Source organism: Amaranthus tricolor, chromosome 3, assembly GCF_026212465.1.
Source record: "Amaranthus tricolor cultivar Red isolate AtriRed21 chromosome 3, ASM2621246v1, whole genome shotgun sequence".
NCBI lineage: Eukaryota > Viridiplantae > Streptophyta > Magnoliopsida > Caryophyllales > Amaranthaceae > Amaranthus > Amaranthus tricolor.
Genome location: NC_080049.1, coordinates 34537279 through 34555117, shown reverse-complemented (window position 1 = coordinate 34555117; position 17839 = coordinate 34537279). Strand labels below are relative to the sequence as shown.

The window sequence follows — 17839 nt, the reverse complement described above, 5'->3', positions numbered from 1 at the left end:
GTTCTTGATTAGTATGCAGAATCTAGAGCTCTGTTATTAAATGATTGAGCTCTTAAAGAATATCTTATGAAATGACATTTACAATTTTGCTAGTTTTTGGCAGAACACCATTTCTCTTGACTAAAATCAAGAATTTGGCAATTTGGGTCTGTTATGTTCACTGACACTATCTTGAATTTGAGGAATAGATTACGTTTTGGACTGCTGCTCACTGCAATATATGGCATGGGCTGTCAGGTTACTTGTGCCGTTTCAACGATTATCTCACGCTTTCAGGCATTACAATAACCGTTTCACATCTGTGACCGCAATTGATACTTAAGGACATAGCTGTCAATGATGGGCAGAGGTCATTTTCTTCATGTTTTGGACAGTAGAGTGTTTCTGATTTCCATGTCTCATTCTCCGTGTATGTCAGAAGTGTAAAAACTCCTGTCTCTGCAACTAGCTGGACTAAAACCAGTTTAGTCAGAAATTGAGCTTGTCTTACATAAATATCTTATATGCCTATGCCTATCATGTTCTTTCTGAAAATTCATGCTGATCTAAAATTCAATTTTCTAGACATGAACAATTAAAGTTTTCTTCTATTGGCTACTATGTCTGTGCCCTGAAACCTAAAAGTTAACTGTCATGTTTCAATGCCCATTACTCATGGCAAATGGCCCCATTCATAAGTTCCAAGATAAACTTTCCTGCACAAGATGACCTGCCTTTTAAGGGAAACTTTATTTTACCATTTTTTTTTAAATTATATGTTGCCTAATGTTTGGTTTTTAGAAATTGAATGACTGTCATTGCTCAATTATGTAGTCATCTTGAATGCTAGGCCGTACAGTCATCTTTACATGTGTGCTGAATTGACTTGATTATTGATCGGATGATGGCCTAAGCAGAGTAAAAATGTGGGATTGATTAGATTGAGCTGACAAGAGAATGTGAGCATGTGATGGGAATCTGGGTGTTTGTAATTTGAGCTGCTTTTGCTGTTTAGTTGCATTTAGTGATGGTTTATTCTCATCCCCAATCACATTAAGAACCAATTTGGCATTTGCAATTGGATTCAAAAATTAAGACTACTGACAAGGTCGGCTTAATTATCATTGTAAAGGCTAATGAACATGGGCCATAAAATTGGACTACCCTTTTCATGTTCATCAAGATTTTGATCGGTAATGAGCATGTAGGGGAGCCAAGGGCCAAGGCATGTTCTTGCCTTGCATACCTTATCTAATAGTGGATTAATAACATTTAATAAAGGTGGCCAAATCTTTATATCTATGATTTAACACAAATTGTTGTGAGAGACGTTCTCTCTGAGAGACGCATTAGATATATATGCTATAAAGCCCAATTAATACAATTTAAAGAGAAGATAAGAATAGGCCTTTTTATTTTGAAGTTATCTCTTTGAGAAACGGTCTTTCACAAAAATAACTGATAATTTTGAATTAGTTTTTTTTTCTATTAGATTTCTATTATAAAAAGGGGAGAGTTTTTTTTTCTAGCATAAAAATTAAACTATGGGAATTTGTAAGTGAAACTTATACACTAGGCTGAATTGAATTGAATTCAGGACTTGATGAAATTTATTGTTCTAAGTATTACTTTATGTGATCGTCTAACAACCCCAAATCGTACTTCAATTCGGATCGAACTGTTTAACAACACCAGAGAATCTTATATTTCAAAATTTTTCCTAATCAATCCTTAATCATGGTAAGATTATAGGATTTAGGGATTAGGACCTAGCCAAACATTATCCACTCCCATTGATTAAAAAACACATTATTGTCTCCATAAACCATCTACTTTGTTCAATTTGTTTTTACCTTTGATTGGCATCCATTGTTTCCAAATCCATTAGCATTCCAATATTTATAACTCTCCCGCAATATTATCCTGCTCTCTAACTACCCTACTTCTCCACTTCAAAAATCTTTTTAGTCCTATCTTTTACTGATTCTGTGCCAAATTTATTATGCCAATTAAATTAATTTCTTCAAATTTGAATAATAAAATAAATACTATGAAAATCATATTGGTCATCAACTAATGATTGGTTTTAGAAAAAAAATTAGTAGATTCTTTACCAGAATGTAATCTCTGCACTACTCTCGTGATGAATTATTTAATTTTTATAATATAATCATACAAAAAATAAATATTTTTATGAAAAGAAAAATACAAAAAAGGGTTGGCAACCTGTCGGACTGACTGTTTCCAAAGATTAATGTATGTTATGGGAAAACCCACGTAGTCTTCACATGCTGCTCTATTCTTGCTGTCTTGTCTTATGCCTTTTCTATTCTTCTGTTGTCATCCTTACTATAAATAGCTTGTACTAAACCAGCATTGTTTTTCAGAGCAATTTTTGATCACTATTTCTTTCATTTCTCTGAAAATATAAATAAATATGGCTTCTGCCTCTTCTCAACCTGTTAGGTCTATTAGTTTACCTGCTAGAAATCACCCAACGACTCTTAAAATCGAAGAAACTATTAGTAAGTTGAAATCTCGAGGTTCTTGTTGTTCATCAGGAGCCGAGGGGATTCAGCTCGGTCTCCTTAACCTTGTAGAGTTATATGCTCACGTACAAGATTTGATCCCATCTTTTTCGACCCAACAAGGGAAATTGGTTGAAGAAGCCTTAGAAAGCTCGGTGTTGGTGCTTGATATGTGTAGTAAGGCTAGAGACGTAATCTTAGGGTTCAAGCAGCAGGTTTGTGACTTACAATCTGCGCTACGAAGAAAAGGGTATTCGAGCTTCGAGAAGGAAATAAGTATGTACACGAGTTTTAGGAAGAAGTTAGCAAAAGATGTCGGTAAATGTCTAAAGGTGTTAAAACAAGCCGAGGGAAAATTTGGAGTTACTGCTCCTCTGCTTAATGGTATTGAACCTTCTATGGTGAATTTGGTTAGACTTTTTAGAGAAGTTTATAGCATAACCGTGGTTGTTTTTAGGTCGCTTTTTACGTTTTTGTCTACTTCAACAAAGGCGAGTGGATGGTCATTGATCTCGAGACTTGTCACCAAAAATTCAGGGGCGGGTTTAAAGGAAACGAGGATCCTTAATGAGGTTTCTCGTGTAGATTTAGCCCTTAATGATCATACAAAAGTCGATGTGATGATGGTACGAGACAGTATTCGTGCTCTTGATGCTAGCCTTCAAATTCAAGAGGGGGAACTTGGGTGTCTTTATAGATGTTTACTGCAAAATAGAGTATCACTTTTGAATATCCTTACTCAATGAGTGTAATAGTACTAGAGGTATATAGTCACTTGATATAGTTTATTCTTTGTTTTGCAATAGTATTCCATTGTCCATTCTGAAACTGTGTATATGTACGTGGAGCTATTGACTCTTATACTTAGATATGAAAGTATTTATTAATTATACATTCACAATTTATTCTGTTTCTTTTTTCACAAAGTCTACTTTATATTACTATAATTTTTATTATTCTGGGCCAATTCAAAATTCTGATATAGAGTGAGTCGAATACTCATCTTTACATGTTTACCGAACTAGTTCGACTATTATTTTTAATGTTTCTAAAAATTATTATTACTGTTAATAATCTAAATTTTTAGTCCTTTATTATCTTGTTATTCTTATTTATGTAAGGTTTACTTAAATCTAATAATAATAACTTATTAGCGTGAAAACAAAACCATTTTAAAAGATCTAATTATTCGTATGTAATGAATTGTCATATAAATAGCTTAGAAAATCAAATTTGGTTGAAATGACATAATTTATTTATCACAGACGTCTTAAGGTATGATCTATGTTTACCTGAACTCGGGTACGAGTATTGAATACGGATGCGGATTCTAATATTTGGTACGTCAATTTCAAATATATTGGATATTGGGACTTCGTCCAAGTATTGAATAGGGGAAATTAGCCCTTTAAAATGGTGTATTTGTGCCTTGTGTTCAGTTAACTAATTGGAGTGATTGTTATGATCAAGATTGGTTGGAACTTCGACTTGATCTTTGGTTCATATGCAAACATTTATGTGAGTTCCTGTCGAACAAAGACCTTAATTTTCTGTATTTGAAAGTTTAAACCCCTTTTATTATTATCTTTAATTTACGCCAAACAAAAATCTACACATAAATCAGCTTATTCTTAAGTTCTTACATTGATTAAAAAAAAATTGACAATTTATACAAGAAATTTAATTTGTTTCATCTATTTTTTTTTTTCCAGTTTTGCGTATGATAGACAAAATTATTCTATTACATCTCATCAACTAAATAAATTAACCAAAAACATGATTTAACCAAAAATATTGGTTTACCAATTAAATAAATAAATTAATTTACATAATTAAGCCTCATAGTAGTATTAAGAAAATTTTCGGAGTTTAGCTTTTAAAGCTAGCCACTACAATTAGTTAACTGAAAGACTAATATGTTCAATTCTGTTGCCTCTTACTTGTAATTATTTTTGATTTATGTCAAAATATACATTTTTAGAAAACATTTGTTATTCTAAATTATTTACTTGTGTTTTATTTATTTCTTATTAAGTACTAAAAACCAATCAAATTTTATTTAATAATTTTCAACACTTTAGATTCTTTAATTATAGTGGTTGACTTTTACTCTAAGTATGAGGGATATAAATTCGAACCTGCTTTAGTTATGAACTACATCATTCAATTAAAATTAAATTAAATATTAAATTATGTTACATATAACTAGGGAGGGTCATAGGGCGGGTCTGACCAGACCCGAATTCGAACCCTTTTATTTTTTATAGATCCAAATCCGGATCCGGACCCTAAAGGTCTAAAATTTTCAAACCCAAACCCAAACTCTCCGGATCTGATGGATCTAGGGTTCTTGATGGGTCCTTAATGGGTCTTAAACAAAGTCTCTTTGGTTGTCAAAATTAAACCTTTTGCGAGTCTTTTTGTATTTTTGTAAGCAACTTATTATCGTATTATAAACACTTGTTCGAGTCCATGAAAGTCAAATACAAAATAATTACTAAAAAGTAAAAAAATATTTAATTGTATAGGGTCCGAGTCCGGGTCTGAGGAGCGGGTCTAGGGTCTGGATCTCGAGGTTGGATCTAGGTTCGGATCCGAATCTGCACCTTGGGACCCGAACCCGGACCCGTCAAATATTTTCTAGATCCAAATCCAACACGAATCAGATTGGTAGACCCAAACTCTTAAAAAAGAATGAGTCCGGGACGGATTCAACAGGCCTGAACCCATTACCATCCTAATATAACACTGAAAAAAGACAATTATATTGATTCAATAGTAGGGTTACTAAAGCACATGTTTAGGTTGCGCGCATAGTGTTTTTTCAAGTTGCCGTACAGCATGCTATCACTCCCCTTGAGATTCATGGGTCTATATACTGATTTGACGTCACTAAAAATGAAAAAAGTTCCATATTATGTAGGACTATTACTTATTAGCATGGTTTAGTTAAGGAGAGGACAACCTTTCCTACAATCCTTTGTACGGTGAATACGGTCACATGCTTTGAGATCTCGATCATACTTTATAGAGTATTAATAAATTTCAGTAAAAATGTTTCCTATGATGAATAATCAACATATGGAGCCTATTAATTTTGTCACCGTATCTAAGCTGTACCACATGATGGTTAAACAGACAGGGAGACAAAGGGTTTCACTCTTCACCTTACCATTTGACACCTTCATTTTAATTATATTACTACTACTTCTTTGGCTACTCCGATCTTTATGCCATGTTTGATGCCTTCTGTGACTGTTTATGTCAGCTGTGGGAAAAACATTTTGTAATAGTAATAGAGTATATAAGACATTTCATGGGTTCCGTTGGGATGGTTTATCCCATATTGATGAATTAAAGATGATGGTGTGCACACTTTATATGTTATTGAAGCCGTTTTTCCCATTGTCATATGATTTTAGGATGGAACCTCATCGGGTTTGTGTCCTGTTAACTCTCCTCTTATAAGGGTCTTGTGTACAAGCTCAAATTTCAGGCTTCAATTATCAGTTCAAGTTTTTGGTTAACTTTAATTCCTTCTCATGATACCAAAGTTAACGTGACGGAAGGTCACAGATTCAAATCTAATCTATCCCTCATTTGAGAAGAGCATGTGGGGCTCATGTAAAATGGCGTGATTATTTAGCGTCAGGTTCGAGAAGAGAATGTGTTACATTCAAACTCTTGATAAGGGTTGTTTGGCAAATTAGCTTATTGAGCAATTTTAACTTATTTTGATATAAATAGAGGATGGGTGGTCAAATCAGCAAATATTAGTGTTTGGTGAATTAGTTGGTTGAAACAGCTTATTGATACGAATAAGTTGTTTTTGAACAAGCTCCTTATAGCAGCGGGTTCAAAATTACCTGGTCAAACCAATTAATAAAATCAGTTAGTCAAATCAGCCACTATAATCAACTATCAATTACCAGCTATAAGCCATTTGCCAAAACCTCTCATAATAAGCTTTTGGTTCCCTCGCATTTTGGCATTTAGATTTGTATGAAAAGAACCGCATTTGTAAAAGACTTAATATATTTACATAGGAGACAGCATAATCTACACATTTGTTTTGCATATTAATCAATTAGAGGAATACCTGCTATATTGTGTCTCAAACTTGTTGGTATCAAGGAAACAAAAAGAAGCTGTTTAACTGAGAAACCATAGTAACACTGAATTTGGAGGTGATTGTGAACACTGTAAAATTCATGTAATTTTCCAATAATATATGATCTGAGTTATGAATTGATCAAAAAGATATGGAGGGCTAATGGTATTGTAGCTAATATACATTGTTCCCAGCTCAGATGAATGCAAAACTTGTCTACATATATGGGAGAATTTCTGCAGATTAATTGTAACATTTTAATGATCATAAGAAAGATATAAGAATAGATGATGTATTTGTGCATGTTTCAGAATAGTGTTACCAGAAACAGGATTGTCAGATGAGTGTAGAAACATCCACATTGAAAGCACATGCAATTTTATCACTTGGATTTTTGGGTATGGTCCTCTCTTGATCTTTTCTCTTTTTGGTCGGTACTTGGTATTCAAGTACATGTTTCTTTTATCTTCTTTTAGTTCTATCTCATAGATATATTTTTGTGTTTCCATCACCCATCAAGTTCATCCTCCGGGCGCATTGTTACGTATAACTTCTGTTTCGTATGAGTCTATTATTTTAATTAAACTGGAACATATTTTGAGACCGAGTTACGAAAGTGGCGTTATTAGAATGAATCTGACAAAGGAAATAACTTTGACAAATGCCTATAGTCAATTGTAAATTCTAAGTCGCGACATGTTGCATAAAGGATGGGGTCACGAGTCTTCACTATATCGATACATCGTTTAATACTTGAATTGAGTTGATTGCTTCACGAAAGCTTTTTACAATAAGTCTTTTAAACATGTTTGAGACACATTAGATGTTTTCATAAGCTTATACAAGGTGTCTCTCACGTGGCTTCCGTGTATATATAACTTTGTATGTTTGTCTAGATATCATCGAGAAAATACAAAAAATATTTCTTTTCACTTTAATCTCTTTTACTCGTTACTCCTATTCAGATTTAGTTTAAAGGATTGGACGTACATGATCATTTTCATCACCATGATGCTCTTACTTTGGACTTGGCATGTCTACTTCTAAATTCATGATTTATACATGTTGAATCAAGAGCCAATTCCCACCTTATTGATGATGACTTTGAGCACCTTGTAGCTCATGCCATGTCTTGCACACTTGAGAGTGGTGTGGGGTGTGCCATGGGATATGGAGTGCAAAGGTTTGGATCAATCAATGAAGTGATTGATGAGGATGGTTTAGAGTGTCTCAATGATGGGAAAGCACGAAGATTGGGAGACTGTGAAGGCTGCTCGACAGGTCCAGCACCATGGCTCGATCGAGCCAAGCAGCAGCTACAAAACAGTGGTATCTGAAGTCCTGCTCGACTGGTCGAGCAAGGCTGCTCGGGTCAAGCGGCATACAGGTCCTCGACAGTATGCGATTCTGTTTTGCTGCGGAAATGTTTAGGCTTTTAAGCCATTGGTTCTAGGGTTCCCTAATGTGTTGTATGACATTAGTAAGAAGTCTTAGAGCATCATTAGGGTAATGTGAGTGAAGCTAATACGCTAGAAGCAACTAGGGTTTATCCAAGAGAGTTCTTCATTGTATTAGTAATTTGTGAGAGATCACCATTAAAGGTGAGGTCTTTACTTTGGGAGATTGGTCTTGAAGCTTGTAAGGTGAGTCATTAATGTATTGTTGAGTATATTAATGATAAGATACTTGTTTTGAGGGGAGGTTTCCATAGATACCTCATAGATTGTGTGTTTTGTCTTCTCCATTGTTGTGCTCTGTTTTGGTTGTTTATCTTTGCACTTGTTTTTTTATTGTTTCTTCACCATTGTCATAGCTCATTCACAACAATACACAAAATAGAGTCAGCACGTGACAACTGAAAAGTAGCCCGTATCCCAACAACTAGTAAAAAGGTGAGCACGTACAAGTAGCTTCAAAAAGTACATGTCTACGAAGTTTATACATACTTCTATATGATAAGAGGGTATAGTGTACAAAAGATTTAAAATTCCTAAACTAGAAAGACATTATATTCATCAAACAGACTTTTGTTTCAGATAGCTCCCTACACATATATTCTAGCCCATTTGCAATATCCTTCATGACATCTAACAATGCCTTTAATTTTGTTAATGAAAAACACAACCTATCATGACTTAAATCTTTCCTTAAGACCAAATCGTGAAGAACATTATCAACATCATTTATTTCATTACCACTCTTTTGATCTCCCTTATTCAGCAGCTTAGAAATCAATGATCTTTTAGCCTTAGACACAGGCGTTGACAGAAAAACCAAGGATGATTCAATGACTGATAAGTTAATAATGTTAATGCATCTAACTGATTTAATCATTGTTTGTAGATGGGAATTCGAATCCTCGTCTCCAAGAATTTCGGCATTGAGTTGATTTAAGGCCAAAATCGCGTCTTTGGCTCTCCTAATTACCTTCTTTCTCGAAACGATATAACTAACAATGTCAAAGTTTTCTTTGCTGTCAAAAATCGAGGATTTGAGCACTTTGGTGACTGATTCTTGTAGATGCACGATCTCCCTGATCGAGCTGCAGACATTCAGAAGGCTCGAGGATGTCTTCAGCAATGCACCCATATGCTTCTCATGCTTGTGCAGTGAGAGAGCTTGTTGAGTCAATGGAAGACTCAGGGCTTGATTGATACATCTATAAAGTTGTGCTAGACCATGAACACCAATTGTGATCCTTTCTGAGGTTGAATTTGAGGATTCTTCCTTGATTCTGAGCTTCTTCAACTCTGTTTCTATTCTTTGGTTGATGGGATTCAACTTTGAGGGTAGACTCAATGATCTTATTTGATGGGTTTTGCTCAATTCTGTGGAATTGCTAGCCATGGCTAATGGGTTCTTTTTCTTTTTCTTTTGGGTGTAGTGGGTTTTCAGAGTATATAGACTCGATAAGATGATATAAGCTCTTATACTTCTCATTATTTATAAGATTAAACATGGACATGACCCGAAAATGATCTGATGAAGATTGATCCACCCCAAAAATTGTTGGAAAAATAACCTATATGTGATCTCATTCGGGGGCGGAGCAAATAATTTCGAGGCCCTGTTTATTTTTCATAAATTTCTAAAATCGGGGCCCTTCATAATTATAAAAAAGATTTTTTTAAACAAAATAAAAACTCAACACAATTTTTATTTCTTAAACTTAAATTAAGTTGTTAAAAATTAAACGTTCTTCTCTAATGTTAAAATGAAGAGAAAAAATAGTAATAAATTGATGACCAATAATAATAAGTTGATTATTTTTATAATTTAAGTTAGTGATATTTGATATTTGATGAATGTGTAAACATTAAATGAGGTAAGAAAAAATATTTGAAAAGTAAAGAGTTATTTTGAAAAATGATAAAAAAAAGGAGAGAAAAAATATAATCAACAGGTTTTGAGCATATGACCATTGCTAAATTAAGTAAAACTTTTACCAACTACTCTACTACAATAATATGTTATCTTACAATAATTTTTAATATGAGGCCTTTTAAGTTCGGGGCCTTGTGCGGTTGGGTACCTCGCACGGCCTCAGAACAGACCCTAGAAAGGTTGACTAACAAATAAGCTTAATAGGTTACTTCTGTTATCACCAATTGATTCTAAGATGAAACTTCATTGGATATGGATGCAGCGAATTCTTCTCTTATTTGGGTCTTGTCGTGTATAAGTCTAATAATAAAGTTATTAAAAATAACTTGATCGAATATGATGCAACTCGAAAACAACCCGACTCAAATTATTCGAATTTGAAAATAATCTGTCCGACGGACCTTTTCAGTAGGTCTAGACATGACAGATTGTAAGCTTGGATAATCAAATGGCAAATTGCAAAGCTTAACCTACAAATACGCTTCACTTGTCTCATATAATCGTTATCAAAGTTGTCAAGAATTGATTATGATTGCCAAATGAAAAGAGAACACTTGATCCATTCTTCCTTTTAAATTCTTGAAATGATTTTATCATTGGCTGTGGCTGGTGGCTGGTGGCTGGTGGCCAGGACAGCCTGGTGCACTCCATAACAGAACAATCATTAAATTTTAATTATTATTGATGTTTAATTTTAGTATAGAAGTATTATTAAAAGCATAAGCGTAGAGATTATTGATCAATGATCGATCTTGCAAAATAAAAATGCACACGAATGGATTGTCTTTTCTATCATCTTCATGAAGAAGCTTATTGATTGTGCACTTAGAACGTACATGTCTAATGTTAAAGCTTACTTAAAAGAGAACCAGGGGCCACGTGCGTTTAACATGAACGAACTCAAAAATTTAAATTTCAAAGTAAAATAATTTATACATTAGTAAAAAATTACAGGAGTAGTTTAGATTTACTATATATCGTATTTCATATATAAGCAAAAATAGAGTTAAATAATCGATATATTATAAGATAATTATATAATAAAAGTTAAAAGTTTATGTTTTTGATTTTAGATAGAAAATTTTAATATACAAATTTGAAAAGTGAAAAGTAGTGAAGATATCGATAAGGATTCTATGAGTGTTTTAAGAGAGAAAAAAATTTATAATACAATATGAATCGGAATAGTTGAATGTGTTAGTGTTAAATGGTGACTTGAATTCACCAAATCAATTCTATACATAAGTAAGTGCATAGAAGTGGAATCTTATGGGTGTTTAAGTTAGTCACTTAATGTGTAATTAAGTTGGTGGATTAATTTATGTGTTAATGACGGTGTTTAAGTTGGTGAACAATGCATAGAGTAAATGGTGTGTTGATGGAGGCACTTAAACATCATATTATGATGGTATTTAAGGCATGATGGATGATAGTTAATAAGGAGACTAAAGGGTGAAGATTCTTATACGAGGCATCCAAGTAATGAAGCATTAGCATTGGATTCAATTTTTGGACTCTTTATGTTCTTTGAAGTTGTTTATTGTGTTTATTGTGCATTAATCCTTAGCCTTAATTATATAATACTCTTTAATGTACAAATCTCTATAAATAGAGGTCTCATATGCCATTGTAACACATCCACAAAATATACCCCAAGCCAAACACTAGCCTATATCTCTTCTCTATTGTAACTCTCAATATTTGAGAGTTCTTTGAACTCCTTTAATAATATAAGAGATACTACACACCGAATGACGTAGCCTAAGTTGGGTGAACCTCGTTAAATCTTTGCGTCGTTTTTATTGCATTATTTTCTCCTACAAACATCAATATCATTGATAGCGTAATTTGTTTGTCACGAGACTTCATACATTCGATCTTGGGAATATTGGAGTTTGAAACACATTGTTTGAACTCTAATATAACATCGTTTTCAGAATGGGTATCCAATTTGGTCTACATTTGTTTAACAAAAACTAACCCAATTGACCCAATCAAGTCTCATAATCACTATCAAGCATAAATTAGAGTTTGAGACGGTTCAGATCTCATCATAAATTATAGGAAACATTATTTCCAATAAGCTAACTTTTCAGTCATATGTAAATAAAGGGCCAGCATTTCAATTATTCGATAAAAATACAATTTTTTGTTCATTTTACAAATAAAATAAAAGCAACATCTATGACTTGGTTGGTATAGAAAATAAATATTGATACCGATTTAATAAAATAGGTTTTTGTTTGCAAAAATGAACAAAAGATTGTATTTTTATTGAATAATTGAAAGTTGGGCCCTTTATTGGTAGATGGCCAAAAAAATTAACTTTTTGAATAATTTTTCCTAAATTATGTCTTGTAATGGATTTCCAAAGAAAAATTGTGGATAAATTAGGTGATAAAATATCTCCCTTCCTTCAATTTTATTTTTTCTTGTATGATAAATTTCGAAGATCCTCATAAACAAAATATATAGAGTCCGCCAGTGCCTCTTAATGGTGGGCAAAAAGTCCAATAAGTAGAAAAATTACGAACTTGGGTACCCAACTTGCCATTATCAAGGTGGATCATGGGCCGCCGTATAAAACACGCAACTACTCAACGTTCCCGGTCATTTAGAAAAATGTTCTTCTGGCCCATCAACGTTTTGGTTATGGTTTTAGTCCACTTCCACATTCCCAAACATGCAACTTCACTCTCCACTCTCCGCTGATCTTGTTTTAGATTCACATTGTGAGAGACGGTTAATTATTAAATTTCTCGTACTTTGTATTGGTTAGACTTTTTTGAGTTAGTTTTTGTTAAAAAAATTTTAAGGTAGTTTTCGACAAAAATTCTATTTTTGACAATAATTTCTTTGTTATATTATACAACAAATCTAAACGAGGGTCTAATTTGGATTTCACTAATAGCAAAGGATTTGAGTGAACTGCATCCTTACTTTCGATATGATTTTGAAAATTTTAAGTGGCTTACATTCTTGAAAACTTTTATTTTTTTTTTTTCTTGTATTCTTATCATACTCTTTTGACTACACAAAGCTTTGGAATATTGAAGTATCTAACAATATAATGATGATACAAATAATGGAGGTTCTCCTTTATGGATTTATTTTGTTCTGGCCTTGTTACTTCTCTTTGCGTAAGAAATTTTTTATCAAAAACTACTTGCATTTTTTTTTGTCAAAAACTAACAAGAAAAAGTTAGTTCTTTGTTAAAGACTACTAGCTTCTTCGTAGCTAAATTGCATGTCACTTGCACATGGTACGCTTAACAAAAATTTAGACGTGTATCGTTAAATAATAGTCTTTAACAAAGTAATAACTTTTTTCCAAGGTAGTTTTGAAAAAAAAATCTGGATGGTTATTTGACAATAATATTTTTGTGTATAGTTTCTAACAACTGCATATATATATATATATATATATATATATATATATATATATATATATATATATATATATATATATATATATATATATATATATTTGATATGATAAATTGCATATTGAACACCATATAGTAGTATTCAGACAAATAATTATGCAAAACTCAATGAAAATTTAATATTAAAATCGGTGACAAAATATATTCATCTAACCATAGTGTATACAGATTATCTAATTAGTGGTTATATACTTGAATACAAATATTAAACATCAAACTAAAAAGAAACGATATTCATTAGAAAGGCTTTTGTTTGAATAAGTTGGTGAGACATATTGTTTAAGACAGTCTGAAGGCTCTCCATTACGCCCACCAAGCCCTTCAATTTCGTTATCGCAATGCACAACTTATCATCACTTGCTGCTGATCCCCCTAAAACTAATTCATGTAACACATTATCAACATCATTTATCTGATTTCCCGTCTCAAATTTGCACGCGGATCCCTTGTTCATCAACTTCGAAACAATTGTCCTCTTAGGCTTAGACACCGGCAATGACTCAAAATTTAACAGTGACTCAAAAACAGACAAGTTAATAATACTAACACATCTAAGTGATTTAATCAATGTTGATGCATTACATTCTTCTTCTTGTTCTTCCCCAAGGAGTTGATTTAATGTCATAACTACATTTTTAGCCTTCTTAATAACCTCCTTCCTTGTGGAAGTATAGATACCGATATTGGTTTCAATGTTGGTGTCTTCTTTTGATTCAGAAAGAGAAGATTTAAGCAGTTTAGTGATTGCGCATTGTAGCTGCACAATCTCCATGATTGAGCCGCAAATGTTAAGAAGGCTCGAGCATCTCTTTAACAACACACCCACATGTTTTTCATGTTGTGAAAGTGAAAGAGCTTGTTGGGTCATTGGAAGACTCAGAGCTTTGTTAATGCATTCATACAATTCTGATAAACCCGAAACACCATTTATGATTCTTTCTGAAGCTGATGTTGCTGATTCCTCTTTGATTCTGAGTTTTTTTAGCTGTGTTTCGATTTTTTGGTTGATAGGATTTAACTTTGAAGGTAAGCTCAATGATCTTGTTTGTTGGGCTTTATTCATTTCCATTGCTGGGTTTTTCTTTTGGGTTAGATGAAGATTTTGATTGTTGAAGAAGATTTTGATAAATTTCCATTAACATATAGTCCATATATATGAGTTGGAACCGACATGACAGATATTAACCTTGCTTAGTCAATGGAAAATTGCAGGATTTGTCTTTATATTGTGGTTTCCTTGTCTTTTACTATTATAATTAACAAAGGTTTAACAAATGATTATGAGGTTTTTTAATCTAAAAACAATACAATGTAGAGGAGATTGAACAAAACTGTGAATGATTTGGTGTTTTGTTGAGGCCTTACAACGTGGCGCTGTCTGTTTTTGGACAATGAATCAAGTAGAGTATGGGTATTGGCAACTCATAATCATAGTGGAGAGTACGGTAAAAAAGTCCCTCTACTCGAAAAAGGTCTTTAAAGAGAGAAAAATCTACAACTACCCAGAAACCTGCAACTTACAACCCACATTGACCATGAATAATAATCAAATAACTTAAGATACACAATAAATAGAATATGTACAAATAACTAAAAATATAGTGATGTCGATAAACTTTAAAAAAATATATTTGAAATTATATAGTATGAATAAGGTTAATGTTTGAAACAATAAACTAGGTGTACGTCTATATTAATGGGACTGGATCAGACATCTTGATATAAAATTTGTAAAATGAAATAAATATGTTCGTTAATGATGATTATTTTTTAAGATCAATGGCGATGCAGTGCATATATGTTATTAGCAATGAGATTTATATATGTTAGTAGTGATTTTGGTAAGAAGGATGATATCGATTCACCTGAAAAAAGTAGTTTTGAAGTAGGAGTAGATATTAGGTAATGAGAATACTTCAAATCAAAAAAATTAAAAAATATGTTGATCTTGGATTTTAAAATCAAGACCTTCAATTTAGAAGCAAATCACTTTTATTAACTTATCCAACTTCACACATTGATATTTCTTGTTTTTTTAAAAACATTTGAGGGATGTCAATTGACATATTGACATCTGTTGGATCCGCCAATGTTTCTCTTCCCTTGCTTTTATTTGGAATATCAAGTTGTAGTTATATAAAAGACGAATATATGAAAAAAAAAATTAAAAAATAAAGATAAAGGAAGAGAATAAAATAGTAAATTATATTTAATGAAAGAAGTATATGATCATATAAAAAATAACACAAAATAAGTCAGATAAACTTAAATAGAAGTTGAGTGCAATTTCATTGGAAAAAAGGAATAAGATGATTAATTTGTATTATTAACAACAATAATGAAGAAAAAGTTAATTTGTTATGTGTAGTAATAATATTTAATAAGCCGAATTTTAAAACAAAATGAAAAAGTTGGCTTTGAACTTATTAACCCACTTTTTTTTTTTAATAAATATCCAACATTTAATATACAATTTTCCTGAACATTTTCTTAAATAGTTGACCTATCTAGCTATACCTTAAAAATCAACAAATAAAATCAACACTTTTAACTGATCAAATGAACCAATTAATATAGCTAATTACAATTAAAAACCATTTGCTATAAACACCAAGATGAAAATTTTGTAGAATCATGAAGTACTATAGTTCATAGACATGTGCAAGTATACTTTGAGACGTCATAGGAAAATATAGAAGCTTCCCTTACCTTCCACAATCCACATGATGACAAATCAAGACAACACACTCGTGTGCATAATTTATCGAAACACATTCCATGATCCTTCCTTATTTTTCCATCATCTATACACTCCTATTTTGATACCTACTTTTACTCACTATTCAACTGCTTTTGTTCATTTCTTGTCCACTTACAGGGGCGCACCAGGTTGTAAAGCCACAATTATTTTACACCCAATCACTCGGATCTAGCTTTCTTCCAACAATTAATTGTTATTTCCAAGCAAAAACCACACCAAAATCTATATATATATATATATATATATATATATATATATATATATATATATATATATATATATATATATATATATATTGTGTATTTGGTATTGTTTCACAAATAAACAGTATCATAATCAATCACTAAACTTTTGCTAATTATAATAGTAAAAGACAAGGAAACCACAATATTAAGACAAATCCTGCAATTTTCCATTGACTAAGCAAGGTTAATATCTGTCATGTCGGTTCCAACTCATATATATGGACTATATGTTAATGGAAATTTATCAAAATCTTCTTCAACAATCAAAATCTTCATCTAACCCAAAAGAAAAACCCAGCAATGGAAATGAATAAAGCCCAACAAACAAGATCATTGAGCTTACCTTCAAAGTTAAATCCTATCAACCAAAAAATCGAAACACAGCTGAAAAAACTCAGAATCAAAGAGGAATCAGCAACATCAGCTTCAGAAAGAATCATAAATGGTGTTTCGGGTTTATCAGAATTGTATGAATGCATTAACAAAGCTCTGAGTCTTCCAATGACCCAACAAGCTCTTTCACTTTCACAACATGAAAAACATGTGGGTGTGTTGTTAAAGAGATGCTCGAGCCTACTTAACATTTGCGGCTCAATCATGGAGATTGTGCAGCTACAATGCGCAATCACTAAACTGCTTAAATCTTCTCTTTCTGAATCAAAAGAAGACACCAACATTGAAACCAATATCGGTATCTATACTTCCACAAGGAAGGAGGTTATTAAGAAGGCTAAAAATGTAGTTATGACATTAAATCAACTCCTTGGGGAAGAACATCAAGAAGAATGTAATGCATCAACATTGATTAAATCACTTAGATGTGTTAGTATTATTAACTTGTCTGTTTTTGAGTCACTGTTAAATTTTGAGTCATCGCCGGTGTCTAAGCCTAAGAGGACAATTGTTTCAAAGTTGATGAACAAGGGATCCGCGTGCAAATTTGAGACGGGAAATCAGATAAATGATGTTGATAATGTGTTACATGAATTAGTTTTAGGGGGATCAGCAGCAAGTGATGATAAGTTGTGCATTGCGATAACGAAATTGAAGGGCTTGGTGGGCGTAATGGAGAGCCTTCAGACTGTCTTAAACAAAATGTCTCACCAACTTATTCAAACAAAAGCCTTTCTAATGAATATCGTTTCTTTTTAGTTTGATATTAAATATTTGTATTCAAGTATATAACACTAATTAGATAATCTGTATACACTATGGTTAGATGAATATATTTTGTGACTGATTTTAATATTAAATTTTCATTGAGTTTTGCATAATTATTTGTCTGAATACTACTATATAGCGTTCAATATGCAATTCATCATATCCAATATATATATATATATATATATATATATATATATATATATATATATGCAGTTGTTAGA

The 17839-nt window shown here is 32.3% G+C and overlaps 4 protein-coding genes across 4 annotated transcripts; 2 read left to right on the top strand and 2 right to left on the bottom strand.

The window, feature by feature from the left end:
• Positions 1-2416: 2416 nt before the first annotated feature.
• On the top strand, positions 2417-3253 carry LOC130808572 (uncharacterized). The gene has a single exon (XM_057674030.1). The coding sequence runs from the start codon at positions 2417-2419 to the stop codon at positions 3251-3253; it is 837 nt and encodes a 278-aa protein (XP_057530013.1).
• A 4353-nt stretch (positions 3254-7606) lies between these two features.
• LOC130808633 (uncharacterized) lies at positions 7607-9565 on the bottom strand. The gene has a single exon (XM_057674086.1). The coding sequence runs from the start codon at positions 9556-9558 to the stop codon at positions 8614-8616; it is 945 nt and encodes a 314-aa protein (XP_057530069.1). The 5' UTR covers positions 9559-9565; the 3' UTR covers positions 7607-8613.
• Positions 9566-13665: 4100 nt separating this feature from the next.
• LOC130808571 (uncharacterized) lies at positions 13666-14517 on the bottom strand. Its single transcript, XM_057674029.1, has one exon. The coding sequence runs from the start codon at positions 14515-14517 to the stop codon at positions 13666-13668; it is 852 nt and encodes a 283-aa protein (XP_057530012.1).
• A 2000-nt stretch (positions 14518-16517) lies between these two features.
• LOC130808435 (uncharacterized) lies at positions 16518-17737 on the top strand. The gene has a single exon (XM_057673913.1). It carries the CDS (start codon positions 16755-16757, stop codon positions 17604-17606), a length of 852 nt encoding a protein of 283 aa, XP_057529896.1. The 5' UTR covers positions 16518-16754; the 3' UTR covers positions 17607-17737.
• Positions 17738-17839: the final 102 nt, after the last annotated feature.

Bases quoted from the DNA above. Each gene is read 5' to 3' on its own strand.
- LOC130808435 (XM_057673913.1), top strand. From the start codon at position 16,755: ATGGAAATGAATAAAGCCCAACAAACAAGATCATTGAGCTTACCTTCA.
- LOC130808571 (XM_057674029.1), bottom strand. From the start codon at position 14,517: ATGGAAATGAATAAAGCCCAACAAACAAGATCATTGAGCTTACCTTCA.
- LOC130808572 (XM_057674030.1), top strand. From the start codon at position 2,417: ATGGCTTCTGCCTCTTCTCAACCTGTTAGGTCTATTAGTTTACCTGCT.
- LOC130808633 (XM_057674086.1), bottom strand. From the start codon at position 9,558: ATGAGAAGTATAAGAGCTTATATCATCTTATCGAGTCTATATACTCTG.